This window comes from Chanos chanos, chromosome 14, assembly GCF_902362185.1.
Source record: "Chanos chanos chromosome 14, fChaCha1.1, whole genome shotgun sequence".
NCBI classification, from domain to species: domain Eukaryota; kingdom Metazoa; phylum Chordata; class Actinopteri; order Gonorynchiformes; family Chanidae; genus Chanos; species Chanos chanos.
The window spans coordinates 8,133,897-8,154,127 of NC_044508.1; the positions used below are offsets into that span (position 1 = coordinate 8,133,897).

The 20,231-nt window shown below is 39.4% G+C and overlaps 1 protein-coding gene across 7 annotated transcripts in view; it reads left to right on the forward strand.

Annotated features, from left to right (window-relative positions):
• ppp3cca (protein phosphatase 3, catalytic subunit, gamma isozyme, a) overlaps positions 1 to 15,943 on the forward strand; it is a 28,331-nt gene extending 12,388 nt beyond the window's left edge. Inside the window, exons 5-15 of one of the 7 annotated variants that reach the window (XM_030791364.1) lie at positions 3,203 to 3,348; positions 3,877 to 4,016; positions 4,897 to 4,974; positions 5,246 to 5,340; positions 5,802 to 5,927; positions 6,722 to 6,799; positions 7,678 to 7,762; positions 8,214 to 8,311; positions 9,858 to 9,884; positions 13,104 to 13,106; positions 15,773 to 15,943. In XM_030791364.1, coding sequence (XP_030647224.1) covers positions 3,203 to 3,348; positions 3,877 to 4,016; positions 4,897 to 4,974; positions 5,246 to 5,340; positions 5,802 to 5,927; positions 6,722 to 6,799; positions 7,678 to 7,762; positions 8,214 to 8,311; positions 9,858 to 9,884; positions 13,104 to 13,106; positions 15,773 to 15,936 — 1,040 coding nt within the window. In that variant the 3' untranslated portion in view covers positions 15,937 to 15,943. Of the gene's footprint in view, positions 1 to 3,202; positions 3,349 to 3,876; positions 4,017 to 4,896; positions 4,975 to 5,245; positions 5,341 to 5,801; positions 5,928 to 6,721; positions 6,800 to 7,647; positions 7,763 to 8,213; positions 8,312 to 9,857; positions 9,885 to 13,103; positions 13,107 to 15,772 lie in introns of all 7 variants that reach the window. The other 6 variants (XM_030791365.1, XM_030791362.1, XM_030791363.1 and 3 more) reach the window with 6 other exon arrangements.
• Positions 15,944 to 20,231: the final 4,288 nt, after the last annotated feature.

The following is a 20,231-nucleotide window of genomic DNA, read 5'->3' on the forward strand; positions in this document are numbered from 1 at the left end:
GTATTCTCTTGAAATTTCTACATCATCTACATTATCACATTTAATGAGAGAAAGAGAGAGAGAGAGAGTGAGCGAGCGAGTAAGCACTATCACTCTGGTGTTTGTTTACAGCTTCAACACAAAATCTGTTTTCTGCAAACAGTTGTAAGGGGGTGAGTTTGAGCGTGTGAGTCTGGAATATGTTGAAGTGTCAGTCAGGCAGGCCAGCTAATTGTACTTCACTGCTCAAAAAGACCAGTCTCTGCTCTAATGATGCAGAACACAGCGTCTGCTGCCAAACCTCTGCCCAGGTGTGCCGGGGAAATAAGTATGCCAGCCAGCAAACGGGTACGGCACTCAGGAGTGCAAAGACACACACGCGCTCTCACACACACACATACACGCACGCACGCATACGCACACAGACGCCTAGACGTTAAGAATAGCTGTTTTACCAAAAAGAAAAAAAAAGACGGCTTGTTATGCTAATGTGTTTTTCTAACAAGCCTCACTCTCATCTGCATTCATTTTAATACTAATTGAGCAGTGGCTCTCGTTTGCTAAGGAGATAACAAAACAGGTAAGCGAGCATTTGCATCTCTGGAACTGACTATGAGTGTCGTACGGATAGATAGATACATAGACAGGGAGACAAATGGATACATGCATGGTGACTCGCATACATACGTGGGGAAATTCTTCAAAACATGTCGAACTTTTTCCGTTAGTTCTTGATAGACCTTTCGTGTTGACGTTCTTTAGAAGGGACAGTTCATTGTCCTCAGTCAAGGACGCTTGGTGTGAAAACAGCATGTGAGAGAGGCTAAGGAAAAAATGGATCACCGATTGCATTACCTCATGTGTCATCACGGGATTTATGACGCGTCAACGAGAGGTTAAGTCACATGCTCTTTTCTTAGTTTAGCGCCCTCATAAAGTCTAACGTCATCACCATATCCTTTTGTAAAAGCGTCTTTGACTCATTGTTTCTGATAGATATGTTTTGGTGGATAATTTCTTTTCTTTTTTTTTTTTTTTCCCCTCACTCCTCCCATCCTTGCGGATTCCAGCTGCGTCTTACACAGTCCCGCTGAAGGACGTCAGCTGTAGCGAGTGTTTTTGATTAACTTTACGGCCGAAATTCTGGATCTCACTTTGCAGTAGCTGTACATTTTACACAAAAGCGTTTTAAGTACAGTTCGGGTAACCCCGACCAAGATGTATATGTTGTTGAACAGCACTCCCTGATCACATGATATAAACATATAGACAGACAGACATACTCACATATGTACGTAATTACATTGATTGATTCATTCATTAAATAGACGACTGGCAAAAAAATGGGGCACAGGCCTTTTGGCGGACCTGCAAACTGATGAAATATAAGAGCCCAGGGTTATATGTAACAACTTGTTCCTCTCCTGCTAGTGTTGAAATGGTTTTAATCAGGGTCCAGTTTAAACCTTCCACTGAGCCTGTTAGCTCATCTGTCAGGATGGCTCTTACTGTGAGCTCGCCCTGTCATGTGACTACGGCCAAGCTGATTTTGAACTGTTGACTCCTGAGCTTTTGCTGTCTCTGACATCTGCCCTGGCTGGTACTGTGCGGATAATTAGCCTTTAAGATAGACTTGTTTAGTCATTTGTTTTATGTAAGCTCATGACATACACATTACATGTAAAGGACAGTGAATGATCGCATGTTGACGGAACTGCAGGCTACAGACAAAAATGTCTGAATGTGCCCTCAGATCTGCGTAAAGAAGCTTATAACAGGTTTCCCTGGGTGTTTATACATCGGAAAGTCAGAGTTGTGAGGTAACATTCACAATACCTGACTAAATCTCACTGTTTTAAATGGATACCTGTAACCCAATTTCGTGTTGAATGACTGTGTTTAGGTGAGGCTCAAGTGAAGAAAGGAAAGACTATTACCCAAGAACTGTAGGCAGTTTTAATATCCTTCTTATTGTCCCTCTATAATCAGTAGCAAATGCTGATTATACTAATTTAAATTCAGTGGAACCGTTCCACAGTTTTTCTAGCATATTGCTAATGGTATAATTAACATATTTGCATTTCACATTGTTTTCCAATGATTCCCAGTAACGCGTAACACAGAACTTATCTAATGAAATTATTTTGCCTATAATTCACAGGAAGCTTTAGTGCCGAGGTTTGGGAAAAAAAAAAATCCATGAGCTTAGGACAATTAGTGACAAAATAACGTAATTTCCCGTGGAAAAAAAAAAATGGTCCACAAAACAGATTACCTCATATATTGTCACATGCTCTACAATTAGTCAGTGAGAGGTTAAGGTATACACACACACACACACACACACACACACACACACACACACACACACACTGGCACGGCGTAGTGTAAAGGACATACCCTGTTTTTGCGGAGCTGCGTTTGACTCGTTGCTTCTGCTAGATAAATTCCACAGATAAAAGCCTTTCTCTCTCTTTTTTTTTTTTTTTTTTTTCTCGCTCTCTCTTTAATCCTCCCATCCTCTGCCCCCGCCGTGACTGACACAGATCCTTTGCAAGTCATTACCAGTAACAACTGTCTCCGATTGTCATTAGGGCAGAACTTTAGACTTGACCTACGCACGTTTATTTACACAACGCAGTAAAAGTAGTGAGGTAGTTGTATATTTACGCAAAAACATTGTGTAATGGTTGTATATTTACACAAAATCATTGTGAAGTACAGCGTAAGTAGCTCAGAATAGACTTGTGTTGTTATACTGTCCTCCTCTGTTACACGTAATGAGGATTTTATATTTAGCCATTTGGGACATAAGAGGCAAGAGAGCGGTGTGTGTTTACAGAGAAGTTGCCATTTCAGGCTGTATTTTATTGGGGCAGATAAAATACATGGGGAATAGAAATTTGGCATGAAAGCATATGGTATATACTCTGTACCACATACTGTCAAACTGCATATGGTATATACTCTATACCACATACCGTCAAACTGCCTATGGTATATACTCTATACCACATACCGTCAAACTGCATATGGTATATACTCTATACCACATACCGTCAAACTGCAGGCAACATGTATAGACAAAAAATGGGCAAAAACAACCAAACAAAAAAAATTATTTTTCCTTTCTCTGTGTTTTTTTTCTAAATTCTAACGTTAATTTGATCCATATTGTGTGTCCTCACTCACTCACCGTTGCCTTGTTTGGTTTAATGTCTAGGTAAAATCAAGTATTCGGAGCGTGTGTATGATGCGTGTATGGAGGCGTTTGACTGTCTGCCCCTGGCAGCCCTACTCAATCAGCAGTTCCTCTGTGTACACGGAGGACTCTCCCCAGAAATCAACTGCCTAGATGACATTAGGAAAGTAAGTGTCTCTTTCAAACAATACTATTAAAAATGCATGTATAATGCTATCTATCTATCTATCTATCTATCTATCTATCTATCTATCTATCTATCTTTCTGCTTGTCTGTCTGTCTGTCTGCCTGTCTGCCTGTCTGTCTGCCTGTCTGTCTGTCTATGTCTGTTTGTCTGTGTATATATCTAATCCATATATCTGTCTTTCTATCCATCCATCCATCCACCCACCCTTCCTTCTTTTCCTTCCTTCTGTCCTTCCTTCTATCCGTCTGTGTCTGTCTGTCTTGCTGCATTTTCATTGCTCCTTTGGATGCGTCTATAATTATACCACTCCGTTTTTCCATTTTGTCCACAATTCCATTTTCTTTTCAGCTTTTATGAATATATTTTTGTCTTTTAATCATTAGCAAGTGTTCTCTTTCTGATGGCTCCTGACTCAACTGAATGTTTCCAGGAATGAGCTAACCACGGTTGTGGGACATGGATTCTGAGCTGAGTTTGGTTCTGATTGGACGTCTCTGTGTCTTGCAGTTAGACAGGTTTAAGGAGCCTCCTGCGTTCGGGCCCATGTGTGACCTGATCTGGGCCGACCCGGGCGAAGACTACGGCAGTGAAAAAACAGCCGAGCACTTCAATCACAACTCTGTTAGAGGATGCTCCTATTTCTTCAGGTGCCGCCGATGCCCCCACCCATCTCCTCTATTCATCCACACCCTTGACACATTCACAACCAGAGCACAGAGTTTATCCCTGTCCATACCTCTTTTGCTCTGTTTTCCAAGATATATTTGCAGTCAAAGCATTGTAGGCTTTTTTCACATTATGTGTTTGTTCTTGAGAAGCTGTTGTTAATGCAGGTCCCAATAACTCCTAGACTGATTTTGGAGCAAAAAAAAAAAAAAATTGTGTTTGATTTGTTTTAAAATACTCGGGTACTGGTGTCCGTATCAAAAGGAATCTTCTACGACGTGCTGGTCTTGTTTGCAGCAGTCGTAGTCTAATTCTGCTAGGATGGGTTTGGGAAGCAGGGCATTGGCTTGTAGAACTGATTTGACAAAACTTATAGTAGAGTGTGCTTTTTTTGGACACTCTAAACCTTGGCCGGTCTTGCCCGGCTGTTCTGTATGCGTATCCACTGTGGGCTTGTTTACCTGCCCTGAGTCAGAGACAGGATAACCAAACACAGGTGCTGGTTTAATGGCCATCATCTTCATCCACGTGAATACAACCACCATCAAACAAAAACCCCTCCAATCTCTTAACGGTCACGTTCAGAAAACGTGTAATGTGGACGACCCAAAATCCGGACAGATCTTACAATAAATTGCACAGCCCTAAGAAAACAAAAATGCATATTTGTTCCTTCCTAATGTATTGCTGATATGTATGTATATTTTTAAATATTTGTCTAACTTTAATATTTTTCATGTATTATAAGCTTATGATTCTTGCATGTAGGAAATATTGTGATGTGAAATGTATTTTACTCATTATGATCTTGTCTGTTGTTTGCTTATATGAGGTTTTTTTTAAATTTGCTTTTCATTGCAGTTATCAAGCAGTATGTGACTTTTTGACAAACAATAATTTGTTGTCAGTAATACGAGCCCATGAAGCACAAGATGCAGGGTAAGTGGTTATTCATTATTTGTTTGTTTGCCCCCCGCCCCCCCCCCAAAATGCTGACACAGTGATCCATACCGTGGTCATGAGATGTTATTTTCATATAAATGAAAAACAAAATTGGACTTTTGAATATTGCAGGGACACACCGACAGTGTCTGGGAGTCCTGTTCACTCTGAGAAGCACTCTCAGCTCTGAACGGTCTGAGAGGAACAGTTTGCTGCCCCTGTGTTTTAGTGAATATGTTAATTTATGCCCTGGCTGATCTGGTTTCAGGTACAGGATGTACAGAAAAAGCCAAACGACTGGCTTCCCCTCCCTGATCACAATTTTCTCCGCACCAAACTACTTAGACGTATACAACAACAAAGGTATGCAAGTGCACGCGCATGTGTTTGCATGTTAGATCTTAGGTTGCCCTGGGAACTCAGTATCAACAAAGATTGTGTTTGGTCCCATCTGTACACAACAGTTGCACCAGTCGGTTAAATTTTCCCTCTGGTCTGGAGTAGAAAAACTAGGTTGGCATCCTGCCTGCCTCTCCTTAGTTTTCTTGATTAATGCAATATTTAAAAACGGAATGATTCAAGGAGCTGACATTTTATGTATCGTTATTAATTCATAACCGCTGCATATCTTTAGAGGTTTTATTTGATATTAGTGATTCCAGTTTCCATATCAGGTTCCAGAGTTTTCTGTATTATAAGCCGACCTCTCATCTGTTTTCTTCTCCTTCCTGAGAATACAGCCTGAATACTGTCCTGAAAGAACCTCTTAGCACGTCTCTCAGTTCATAGCTCTAATGCATGTCTCTCTTTTTCTCTCTCTGTAGCTGCTGTATTGAAATATGAAAACAATGTCATGAACATTAGACAGTTCAACTGTTCCCCTCACCCGTACTGGCTTCCAAACTTCATGGATGTCTTTACCTGGTCCCTGCCTTTCGTAGGAGAGAAAGGTATGTGCTGTTACATCAATCTGAGCTCTGATCATCAGTAAAAGGGGGAAAAAAGAACTTAATTTCAATTGGTTTCTTTGTTTGAAGAATGAATGACCTTGCTCATCGTATGTAGAAACACTTTGGAGAGGTGCCTGTTACCATGGCTACCCCTAGAGTGGTGCGCCACAGCGATAAGTTTAAGGTTATCTCCTGTGTGGTCAGATGGAAACTCTTTCGTAAAGTGAAACCCTAATACAATGCAGAAAAATTGTATTATTTTAGAGGTATGCTAGTCACCCAGTGTGAACTAGAGAAAATGGTCTTGGTATAAAGGTTGTCTGTTCATGAAGAGCATTGAAGTTCAGTGAGTGCAGCGAAATGGCTTCCTTTAGAAAAGCAAGCAGCATACTTTAGTTTCGAATGCAAGCTTAACTTTTCTACAGGAAACAAAAAACAGGTATGCCTTGGTATAAAGATAATTCTTTCCCACTGGATAGAGAAAAACTTAGTTGATGTAACCGTGTCTTTTATCATCAGAGGGAGAGAGAGAGAGATTCACAGTAGCTGATGGTTTGAAATTTCTGGTACTATGAACATGAGTCTGATCTGTTTCTACAGGACTGGGAGAGAGATGCAGTTGCTGATTGTGTGATCTGTTTCTACAGGACTGGGAGAGAGATGCAGTTGCTGATTGTGTGATCTGTTTCTACAGGACTGGGAGAGAGATGCAGTTGCTGATTGTGTGATCTGTTTCTACAGGACTGGGAGAGAGATGCAGTTGCTGATTGTGTGATCTGTTGTTATGTTTTCAGTGACGGAAATGCTGGTGAACGTGCTCAACATCTGCTCAGATGATGAACTCATGTCAGAGGGTGACGACCTTTGTGAGGGTGAGAACGAACATCGAATTTCTGAGCTTCTGCACAAACACAAATGGCCAAATTGTCCCCCAGGGGTCATTGAAATATCTGTCCATCCATCTAACCGTCCATCCCACTTTCCAACTATTCTCTAATTTTACCGAGAGAAAAAAAAAGAATTAATAATTTAATATTGTCTATGGATATTCTACGCTGTCCTGAGTAATTGGATCCACTTCCCATCCTCTCTGATTTCTAAGGCCTGGGTATGTGCAGGTACTGCTTGTTCTCTGAAAGCGAGCTTTTCATGCTCTTCTGCTTAAAGTGAATCAGTATGAGGAGAGGGTCTCCACTCCGCCCTGCCTCTTCTGCCGGGCCTCATTAGGAGTTAGCACGTCACCATCACTCCTGTCTGGCTATGGTGTGAGCAACATCTTAACAGTCTCTGGAGCTCGGCAGATTGCCAGTGCTCTTTCTCCTATAAAAAAAACCGTCTGTTTTTCAACAGCTCACTGCACTCCACCGTAGATAGAGGGATAGGTAGATGGATAGAGAGAGAGAGGCAGATGGATAGTTATGGATGGGGATGGATGGATGAATGGCTGCATGGATAATTTGTGGATGCCCATAAGGAAACTGGTTTGTCATTTTATATATATATATAAAATGTCATTTTATATATATATATATATAAAAAGAAATAAATGAGAAAAGAGGAACACTCATACAAACATTGCACCGCATGCCTTTTGTTGAAGGTGAGTGTACGCCCACACACCGCAGGAAAACTCCAGTTTGATAAGGCTCACGTTGTTTCCGAACGAGGCTCTTGATGAACGCGTAATTGTGTTTTGGAGGCGGTAGAAATTGGACGCTAGATGATGTCAGTTTCGTTTTTATATCTTTAGGTGGAACTCCTGCAGCTAGGAAGGAGGTTATCAGAAATAAGATTCGTGCCATTGGAAAGATGGCTCGAGTCTTCTCCATTCTCAGGTGTGTCTCACGTCTCTTCTTCCCTTTATTTAGTCCCCCCCCCCTCCCAGCACATAAAAACCTCGAAGGTTTTCTCTGAAGCTGCTTTCAGATCTCCCGACTCATACCTTGCTCAAGAGGAAAGCTATTTTTGCAAAACTGGGAGAGATGTTTGAAAGCAGATGTCATGTTTTTTTTTTATACCATATGTTTGAAAGTGTTCGAAACGTTATTTTAGGTCAGTGCTGCTGAGACCAGTGTGGTGATAATGAAGAACAGGGACACACTGTGAACACATTTTTTTTTTTTCCTTTTTTGTTCATTTTATCTGAAATATTTCAATTACTCTGGAAGTCTTTTACAGAGTAAAACGAACATGTTTCCCCCTACTTGCAGGCTCAATCTGTACCTAAGAAAGGGCTGTGTGTGTGTTTCTGTGTCTTTGATTCTGTATGTGTGTTTTCCATCTTAGGGAGGAGAGCGAGAGTGTCTTGACCCTGAAAGGTTTAACCCCGACCGGAACACTTCCTCTGGGTGTGTTGTCAGGAGGGAAACAGACCCTACAGAACGGTAAGCGTATTCCTACGCCTCTCGGACGCATCACGCCTTCTCTTGCCGTGCTCTTCCACTCTGACAGCATTAAAATTCCTTACCGTTTGATCCCCAACTGTTTGCCTCACAGAAAGCAGGAGGTTAATACATTAGCTATAGCTGTCTACTTTATGTGGTTAAATTTTGTCGTGCGGGCCATGGTGTGTATAGGACAGTAAATTATTCCAGATGTTGCTGGAGAACACTCTGTCCTTGTTCTCTCCAAGTCTTCCCAGTGGATTTAACTGACTGGACACGGTCTTACATTCATCTCCATGCAAGCTTCACAGCGTCGACCTACTTCAGTTTCAACGCTCTCCGTTTCCTCCACAACCGTTTCCTCATAAAAAAAAAAAAAAAAAAAAAACTGCCCATATTGAAATCACCTCAGAACAGGTGCTTTGTGGACTGTGTTCATTTTTCATTTTTTATCTATTTAATTGTGGGATTTATCGAGCGTAGGCAGTGTCTTAGCCTTGGGCCCGTTTGAGTTATTGATGAAGCTCATTCATATCTATTTGACTGAATTTTTATTTTGCTCTATGCATCAGATAGTCATACAATAATTCCATTGGTCATTGATTAGTGAAAATGACAAAACAAATTCTGGAAGAATCTTTTCAAGATGGGTTTGGCAACCTTATCCAAAAACTGAACAAATGGGAACAATTTTGGGCATTTTGACCTATCACTTATTAAATTAATCAATAATCATCTGTGCATTGGCGAGTCCAAAAATCCTAAATTACTAATTACAAAAATTACTAATGCCCCATTGTGGCCTCGTAGTATTGAAGCCTAATGGAGTTGTAAAACTTCAGAGTACCCAATCGTTGATCGCTTGGTATGTGATGAAAGCCCCAGAGAGAGAGAGAGAGAGAGAGAGAGACAGACTTTGGAGCTATGTGGGCTGTGGTATTGACCTATTCTGTTAAAACGGTTTGAATCTCTAACTGAAGTATTCAAACCTGAGCTAAAGGTCACTAAAGGTCAGTGATGTGGTTGCCAGCGGCAACTGGAGGGCTGCGTTGGGGGATTTCGGACAGGTCAGTGACAGGCACGCTTGTGGGACACGTTTGGAGGAAAGAACTAAATGACCTTTAAAACAAGATCTCCGTGTTTGTGTCCTTTTGAACATTTTTTGCTTCAAATACAAGTCCAAATAACTTTCGAATCAATTTTCACATATATATTATCATAGCAATACCACTGCATTTCCTGTTAATATAATTAATGTAATTGTTTATATTCATCTTGTCATATTTGCATTTGCACTAAAACTGTTAACAGTTCGTTCATTCTGAATGAAATCTGTGTCGTGCCTTCTAATGTTAACCTTTGCTAACCTTTTTAGCCATCTGCATGGCTCCCCTTTTGACCTTATCTATGTGACTTAACAAACTATAGCAGTGAAGTGGGGTGGGGTAGCTGAGGAACTGGGAATAGAAGGTTCTAGTTGCTCTGTAAACTCTCTACTGCATTAATTATTTTGTGGCATCTCGCTTCTCTACTCATGCTTACACAGCCACCTTAGAAGCAAAGGAAGGAAAAGGTATGCGTGTGGTCTGTGTTGTGGTGTTGTGTTGAAAGCCCTTCACTCGTGGACTACCCCCCCCCCCCCCCCCCCCCCCATTTTTTTTTTTTTTTTTTTTTTTGAGCCAACGTCCCCTGTTTTTCCTGTTCACTTTTGCTCTGTGTTCGTAAGTTTGTAATTGTACGTTTGTCAGTTTCATTTAGGAACATGGTTATTCTTGCACGACCATTCAGCGGATTGTACAGTTATTATCAGATTTTCAAGAACTACCTTTTGGCTGAATTTTATTCTCCTTGGACCTTAATTAGCAGCATTTAACTGCTATGTCATGTCACTGATTGATTTCCTTATCTCATCTGTTCACTTAAATTGCCTGCAGTTTCTCAAAGCCCTTGACAGAAATTTAACCTTGTAGTCAGACAGGTGAAATATTTAAAGATTTATTAACTAGAACTCTGATTAAGTACAGCTAAGTTTTGCTGAAGCAGCTTCTGAGGGATACCTTTAGACACGAAAACTATCCCTGAAGTGAAGTCAAAAGATATCACTCAGTACAACTGCTGAACAGTTAAACTGTAGACTTGTGCGTTGAATGTGGGAGGTTGCTGATCAGCCCAGAGTTGAGAGCAGAGGCTGCTGATCACCTAGTTGCGTTCAGATTGGCTCGTTAACCGGGCTGTCCCCTCCCCCCCTCCCTCCTGTGCTCCCTCAACCCCTCCACCCTGTCACGGATATTTTCGGAGTGTAATCTCGTTATGTCGCTCAGCTCCTGAGTCGGCTTGTTCCCAGTGAGACGTAACATAACCCTCCAGGGCTTCTTGCCGGAAGGAGCAAGGAGACGCGGTGTTGAGCAAACACAGACTTACTCGGTTTGAAGTCTTGGCTTTTTTCAGTCACACAAACAGACAGAGAAATGTGTCACCATCACGCAGTTGTACAACACAGTCACTGACCTGATTTTCACAGAGTCTGCACGTCCAAACATAGATATTTAGGTGGATAGATAGATAGATGGATGGATGGATGGGTAGAAGGAAGGATAGATACTTTACTGATCAATAATATTATTTCTATGTTGTTATATGTTTGTTATTTGCATTTAACTGTTAGCTAACAGTATGTCAGTAATCTTTGTTTAGACACTCTGTAATTAAAACAAAACTTCTGGTTGTGCAAGAATCTCCTTCTCTCCTTGTGCATGTCTTAGGTTGTCTTTTTTGAGGACATGTCCAATACATATTTAGAGAATTTGTGTGTGTGTGTGTGTGTGTGTGTGTGTTGTTGTCTTTCAACCTTGTTAGTCTCACATTCTTTCTGCATGGTCATATTGTGTCAGTCCGGTCAACATTAGATGAAGCTATGCTAAGGTGTGCTCCCTTACTGTATAACGTGTGTTTTTTTTTTTTCCCTCATTTTTTTATCGTATCTGTTTTGGGGGTGGGTGGGGACTTTTTTTTTTATCAAATGTTTGTCCTTTTAGTAAACGTGACATCCAAGAATAAAAAAAGATGAAACAAAGTAACAAAAGGAAAAAAAAAAAAAAAAAAAACAAGCAAAGAAAACAGTGTGGGCAGGGACAGCTTAGGCCCTTCAATTTATAAATGATCTTTGGGCGGCTCTGGTGTCCACCCATGCCTGTGCCAATCTAGGACATGCTTTGTTTAGTCTGGCAGTTCTGCATTTCAGATTCCCTACCTTATGGAAAACATGTTTCCAATAAGAACACAAGCAACAGCCTGACTTAAACCACTGTCCTGGCAAACAGCAAGCAGAACTGAGTGGGAGTAAGAGTTGTCGTTAAGAAGACATGGGCTAGGTTCGCAGACTACCCCGGTCAAGTCGGACAAAGCTTTATTTACAGATTTCCAGAACTCTGAAATAAGATGATGGTTCCAAAACGTTTGTTAAAAAGCCCCAGGAGCATTAAGAGAATGGAAAATACAACGACCGATAGTATTTCAATGCATTTATTAGTGTTTACAAGGTGTTGTGCAGGCCCTGTAGACAGTTTTATGGTTATTCGATTGATGTGCTAAATTTTTGGAACATGTTGTTTCCTAATCTGGATGACAATCATAAGACTCAAGCTCTCTTTCCCAAGATTTCATCAGCGGGCAACACAAAAATGTTAATTCCAAGTAGGTAACTATGTATCAGCTAGGTATTCCAGAGGCCATTGCATGTGTGCTTGAAAATGTATCAGTTTATCAAATATCAAAGATGACCCTGGGAAATTATACTGAACCGTTGTATCCTGGCATGAACAGACAAAGTGACCTGTAAAAGCCACATTTATCTCGGTCTGATGAAATCTTATTCATAGTGCCCTCAAAATTATACTTAATTATTGTGAACAGTAAGGAGTGGATTTTAATGCCTAGATAAATGAACAAATTACCCACAACTGAATTATTAGGATAATTAATTTTTAGTAGCCTTATTTAGGGACATGAGTGCTGACTTCTGCCAGTTCACATTATACAAATCCCATATTACTACACGAAGTCTGGGAGTAACCCATCAAAACATGGAGATTTACCACTTTGCAAGGACCAGACAGAAAATTCAAGTCCTTCTAGAGTTAAAGGTGCATGAAGTAAATCTTTGTCTATATAAGCAAGTCGAGGTAAGGTCAGGGTATCTAAAAATGATTTGCAGCAAGCTGCATCAGGTAGAATCTCAGACTAATATAAGCTTTGAAAGAAACTTTGAAATACATTGTTTATGGGTATAGAATCTATAAGAGTTTGACCTGTCTTATTTTTAATAGCAGCAATACATGCCTTAGACGCACTTTGTTTCAACCTCATGGCAAGAAGCTTGCCATATCTCAATGCATCTGCATAATATCTGCTCAATGCAGTGTCGAATGAACTCAACTTTCGCTAAAGACAGAGAACTGTTTTTAGCCCTCACCTTAGTCATCTGATCAGCTCTATTATCTGGAGAATCTATCAAGTCGCAGGTGTCAAAAGCCAGCCCTGGAGGGCCACAGTCCTGCTGTTTTTCTTGTAGACCAACTTAATACAGTATCTGATTGGCAGAAGAATGTGCACATCTGATTTCAAGGTGAAAATCAACAGCTAACTAAGAAGCAAAAACAAAAATCAGCAGGACCCCGGCCCTCCAGGACCAGATTTTGACACCCCTGTTTTAAATGCTTCTCCTCGAAGAATTTTAATAAGATACTCCAGTTCATAAAATGTCTTATTGCAAACTGAATTCAGGGTAGATGAGAAGGTAAAACAGTTATCCCTAAGAAATCTCTTTAAAAACTTCCCAGATCACCTGCAGAGTATGACGAGAATTATTGAAATTAAGAATGTTTTGTATAATTGCAAGGGAAATGCTATTTGATAATAGTGAGGACTTAAAATGTCATCAAGAAGCCCTAGGGGAAACTGTCAGGGTACATTTGCATAATACTGGAGAATGATCTGAAATTGTTCTGTGAAATCATCTGAAATCATTCTGAGCAGAATATCTGGTATGGACATAAATTGCAACTATGATGAAGAGGCCAGAATATAGTCACTTTTTGAAAATGACTTATGTTGTAAGGAATATAATGTGTAACTTCTTAAGGCTGGATTGAAAATCCTCCACAAATCTGTTACGTTTAAATTTTAATAAGACCCCCAAGTGGTGTGGAAGACCGCCAAGTGGTTTGGGAGATGAGACCCAATTAGAGGTTTGGTCAATAGCATCATCAAGAACAGAAATAAAATCATAGACTATGATGACAGGACACTCACCAAAGCTGAAGAGTGTCTTTGCTACAGAAAAAGGTAGGATCACAATCATTTGGTGCATAGAGGCAATGGCAGCTCATGTATTAGAAACGGATGCTACAACGTAGACGAATCTATCACAGTTGTCATCACCCTTACTCTCTATAGTAATTAGGGTTGTTCTGTCCACCACAGTCAACACTCCTTAAGATTGAGTGTCATCAGATGAAGAGCAAATAATTTTCTGATGTTTGTTTTGAAATTGATTGGTAGGTATCAGTGTCTCTCAGGTGAGATTCTTGAATCAAGGCAATGGAAACATGATTTGCGATCGAGAAATCCTAAACAGCATGTGTATTTTAAAGGGGAGTTCAGGCCCTACACATTCCAACAAATTATAACACATGATGTCTTAAGGCTAGGGGAGAAATTTACATGGAACTGAGAAAGATATGGGATTCCAGATGTGAATGTAAGCCCTAGATCTGAGGGAGAGAAAAGTCAATATGATAGAAAGCTACATGTGAAGTAGCCGACCATGGAAAGGAGAATCCTCATAGGCCCGGCCAGAACATAAAGACCTCCTGAGCCATGTCTTGGCTTCACGTATCGCAAGTTTCAGGCTTATCTTACCACCTCTCCACAAATCACCAAGGCTTTTGCCTAATGTAAAGAGCTGAACATATAAACAGTGAGAGAAGAATAATCTGCCACAGTACTATTTGGTCTCCAACACAGGCTATTGATCAGTAGGCTGACTGACTCCTAGAATCTTAACAAGCCCACATGATCAGATGTCCATACCCTGGATGACACTACATGTTGAATGTCCATCCACTGAAACAACACCCTACCAAAAAGATCCAACAATGCAAAGGTTATAATCCAGTAGCTTTGAGTAATTAAACATTTGTGTAGTTGGGAGTCAGTTCTTTTTTTCAAACTGCATCTGTCAAATCCAATTTCATTAGGCTCTGCTGTGCTTGAGGATGGTGTGGATTCTGATGGAAAGTTGTCACAAAGAAATTTTTCAGCTTTTTGGACTTTGTTGAAGATTGAGTTCTTTCCCTTACAAGATGCCCGCAACGGCGCAGGATATATAATGAAGGGTCAGAGGCCAGGAGATGTTATTCTCTTTTTCACTGCAGTGAAGGCTTTTGTTTTCTGTGAAGTAGCAGCTCCATAACCGGGAAAGAACAGGAAAGTTGATCACTCATAGCATACAGATTATGAGTGATCCCTTCCTTTCCATTCAGGGATTTAGCCTGTTGGTCCAATATGACTTTCTGGGATTTTATCGACTTTTGCGTCTGACCAGCGTCCACTCACAAGGCATTGATCTGAGAACTGAGAATTGACTCAGTGGTGGCTTTGGCAGATTTACTGACAGCTTGGTCAATAGCATTTTTCTGTTTGTGAAGAGTCGCCCATGTGCCCTTTAAGATGGCGGCATCAAGTTTTTCGTGAGAGGTTCTAGCACCTTGTTTGGCCTTTCTTGATTGGAGAATCTTCAGTCTCTGTTTTTGAGGTGTTTCCAGAGACATTGTACCCACTCTTGAATTTCCAAAGTTGAAAGCCTTGATTTCTTTAATCAGATAAAGAAAACAATAAGGTGTTCAGAAGAGCTCTGAAATATGTCTGAATTATCTCAGTTGGTCATGTGACTCATGTTTATTAATCTAACCGTTAAAAGGCTCAAGAGAAGCTTACTGAAGATGGAGTGATTAAGGGAGTAAACAAGTACATACTTGACATATTTGACATGCATATTAAATTTACATAGGTCTAATATTGAATAAAGGATGCTAATCAAAATCTCCCTGCCCCTCATTCTCCATTAGTCATGATTATATCTGTTCAGCCTAAAATTTCATCACCAGATGTTTGTTTTGTATTGTTATATGTTTACTATACTGTACTTTTGATGTTCTGTTTATTTTGGTGCTTTGCTTCCTGCGGTGATAACTTGGTAAGATATGCGAGTAGAATAGTTTGAATAGAGAACAATAGTCTGTGGTTTGTGTAAGTGTTTATTTAAGATCAGATCTAACATTTTCCTCGTATCAGATCTGTGGTCAAGTTTGTGTCAGTTTAGTCCTCACATCCTCGCTTGTCCATTTTAACTCTGTGTTCCTAATTCCGTCTTCCGTTTTTTTCTCTTGCAAAACCCGGCAGCAATCCAAGGCTTCTCTCCCACGCGGAAGATCCGGAACTTCGAAGAAGCCCGTGGACTAGATCGGATTAATGAGAGGATGCCACCGCGGAAGGACGGGCAGCAGCCGGATGGAACGACAGTCAACGCCACCAACGAGAAGAATGGGACTGACGGGAAGGCTTAGACAACAAATTCTGGATTCCTATTGGCTACTGTCACAGTGTTCTCTTTCTCTCTCTCTCTCTCTCTCTCTCTCTCCAAAAGAGACAGATCTCTCTGTCCCGCCCATTTCAACAGGGCAAGACAGACACCCTCCCCCCCTTCGGAGAGGAACCAGTCTTAAGATCCCCAAGAGAAAGAAATCACTTGTATCTGAGTACAAACCACAAGAGATTTTATTTATTGAGTGAAATGTATTAGGTATATGTGCTAGCAACATTTTAAAAATGAACGTTGTTTTAAAAATTACGCAAACAAGTCATCTTAAGCAAAACCAAACGAACAGAAAAAAAAATACACACTCACAAACTACATTGTTTTTTGTTTTGTTTTGTTTTGTTTTTTTTAATTGAAATATGAAAGATGAGAATGTTATGTAATGCAGGAGTTCTAATTTTTTTGTTTTGTTTTTCTTAATGGCGTCCATACTTTGCAAGGGAACATTTACTGAATATACTCATGTGTGTTCGTTATGTGTGTTTCTGAGGGATGTGTTTTAAGGGAATCAAGTTTAAAAAAAAAATCACTCAAGAAAAGGGTTTTATACTGCCAGAAGCTGAATGAAGAGGAAAACTTAAATATTATTTCCGTAATCTCTGTATTTCGTTTGAGTAATATTGAAATAATTTTTTTCTAAAATGTTAGCTGCAGTCGCTAAAGGGATATATATATATATATATATATATATATATATATATATATATATATATTTGTTCCAACCTTTAAAGCAAAGAGATTTTCCATGTGTTGTTATGGCAACGAGTATGCTGAGCCAAGTTATACTAAGCTTTAATGACATCAGACAAGCCACGACAGTGTTAGCAATACATTGTCATATCTGGTATTGTGGCTCAGATTATGATATCACCTGATGCCCTGATACTTGCAGGGGTGGGTTCAGTGGGTTTTTTGTTGTTGTTGTTGTTGTTGTTTTTTTTGTTTTTTTTAATGCTTTACTACCCATACAATATTAATCATATAAATTATGGATAGATGAAGTCTGGGTTTCTGCTAATGACCTGATTCAACCTGTCTGTCTGTTTTCGTGTAACTTTGTAACTTTTGAACAGTGAGATGGTGAGAGTTTCGATTGTTTCACGAACCCCCTGAAACCAAAGTCTGATAGGAGATCTTGTCTGATAGAAGTCTCGTTGTTTTGTATTAAAAAGACGCACAGTAGATAAAATAACTGTTGAAATGAAGACAAAGCTCTTATCTGTAAGTAAAGGGGATGAGCAGAAGCAGGGAGAATGCCAAGGGAGGGTTAAGACTATCTTGTCACGTGTATTAATTGTAAAGTGGTTTAAAAATGACTGATGAATGGAGTCTGGTAAACTTTTCGCTAGCTTGTGAGGGGTAGTTCTGTTTTTTTTTTTTTTTGTTTGGTTTTTTTTTTTTTTTTAACAGAGGACAGATTACTTATTTAAACCGGACGAATTTTGAGTTTGAACAAATCAACTGGGGACTCAATTAAACTGATTGTCCTCCTGTTTTCACAATCACATTGTTTTCATCCCTTCCGGGACGGAACAACAAAATGCACTAGATACTGAAAATTGGAGGAAAAGGCATCAGCTCTACATTGGATCCTGTAAGGCCATAATGAATGACCAAAGGGTGGAGAGGGAAAAAGTGAGAAAGGAAGGACAGCTCAGTGCATAACACTACAGCAAATTGGTTCATTTGATGGCTCCTTTAGAAGAAGGCTACATGAAAGTTACAAAATGTCTCCACCTGCTGTTGATCCAAAGGCAAATTGACACTTTGACTCAGACTTGCCTTGCAATCCACTGAGACTAGCATAGGGTTAAACAATGGCCCCCAGTTCAGAGCGCTGGTTTATTTCTCGTCGTGGCATGTGAAAATGCTTGTTTTCGGTTTGTTGTGAACACTGAATCCTGTATGAGTGAAGGCATTCTCCTCTGTGGATTGTTTATACCCCCGCTTTTTTTTTTTTTTGGTCTTTTTTTGTTTTTTTTTAAGAAGAAATATTCTTTTTCCATTGCACTCATCCAGCTGGGTTGCAGGCAACTGAAGTACAATGAAAATGAAAGGATCATTGAGCAGAATGCTATTGCTGCCAGCACTTATTTTTGTGATACCTTTTTTTTTTTTTTTTTTTTGTGCATTGAACAATGAAGTCTAATTACTGGTTTTATTTCTCATTTATTTTGTATCCGAGATATTACAGGGATGTTAGCTCCTTATTCGTCCCTAAAGGGTTGACTGAACGTTCGCTATTATGATTAATAATAGTATAAACAAACAAACATAAATGTGACCAAATCGTTGGTGCTCATTTCAAGTATCCAATCTTTGGCAGGAGAAAAGTAGACTCTTGAGCGAATTTTTCTGAGGGACTTGAAAAACAGCCTGTAAAAAAAAAAAAAAAAATCACAGGTACTGTAGTTATGTCACTCCTTGTCACATACAGTAAATGAATTATTCTGTGCTGTGCTCAAAACAGTTCTGTTGACTATGTGCCATGGCATGGTTTCCATAGAAACACCCAGAAGAGTCTGGAGATCTTGACAATGCAGAGAGATGTTCACTAAACTCTGAAGTCTTATCTAGGTTAGGCAGAGTCCTGTAAACCTTCATGGGGGAGAGTTTGGAATAAGAACTGTGTAGATGTGTACGCAGATAAAAATGAATCTAGTTTCACTCCAGATGTTGTTTTTACTTTTTGTGAACGTTTAGAAACCTATTTCAAAGAACTGCCACTGAAATGCTGTTGTGACACTGAAATATCAGGCGTTTTTGCCTTCGCACTATAAGGTGGCACCAGCAGTCTTTTCCATTGTAAAATTAGTAACCGCCAGAGCAGTTAGACGGTTTGGACCTCTTTTGTGTTGGATAATCATTCACTCGTGCAATACTGGATCACAGGCGACGTGGCTGGTGGTTTGAATCTGGGTCTTTTATCTTTCTGTTGCTTATTACTGAAAGATCTCTGTGTTTCTAAATAATTTCCATTACTCTCACTACATCTAGACAGAAATAATTAGCGGGATTGGACAGTGGGAAGGGGAGGGGCGGAGTAAAGCTTTGATGGATATGCTGGCTGACCAATTGAACCACATGCTTTAAACATATCTTTGCTGAATGTACAGAGATACTGTATATTGAAAATCTCATTCAGAAATGACTAAAGAAATGGATGAAGGACTCCTTTTATCAAGTATGTATTACACAAGTCCACAACTGAAATCTTAATTTTATGTAGATGTATCACTTAAGAAAAGAATAAATAAAATTAAATACTGAAATCTTTACAAAATTTCTCTTGTTTTGGTTTGTTATTTTTATGGTTGATAGTATAACTGCTGTTCTATTTCAAACTCTGGAACACACCAGAACAAATAAGAGTTTTATGTTATGTTTTAAGTTTTATGTTGGACTATAGTCCACAGTGCGGGGGTTTAGTGTTTTTTTTTTTGTTTTTTTTTTGATAGAATTTATTTTTCTGCTCGTTTCAACAACAGTTTTTACACAAATTTTTTTTTTAATAGTGTTTTACTCTGATCACACTGAGTTTATTAACTATATCTATGTGTACTGTTACAGAATTATATCTTTAGTTGTTATCTCATTATACATTCACTAACCTGAAAACTGAAAATTTATAAAGACATTTACATAAACACCTTTACATATTTACATTGACTAACAGGCCACAATAAAAGACAACGCTACTTAAAAAGACATCACGACGATCAAGATGTTTTTGTTTTTCCTTTTAATAAGAGCTGCTGAAAGTGCATTGTGGGAGTTTCATTGTACATAACAGTTCCATCTTATACAACATTTATCAACATTTACAGCCAATTCAACTTTATGGTTGACTATAAACATTCAGCAGCAACAGTCTGTTACTGAGGTCCTGCAGCAATACAGATGGCAAGGAACTATGTGCTTTAGTAAACACAGATTTCTATATATAACATCAAACATGTTTAATATCCAAAAACCGCTGAGAGATTTTGGGCCAGGGGTTTCAGTAAATCTCCTATGTGTGTGACCTATTTACAAATAAACTTGAGTTAAGCATTCAGATATTAAGCATATCAAATATTTAGTGCGAGGTAAGCATTTGCTCTCCCCCTTAGACCTTTGAACCTGAATTTGTTATCACAGCAAATAAAAATGAAAATTCAGTGATGTTAAGGCTTTCATTCAAAGTTTAAAAAACATACTGCTCACAGTATCATAGAAATGAATAAACACACACACACACACACACACATTATCATTAAATAA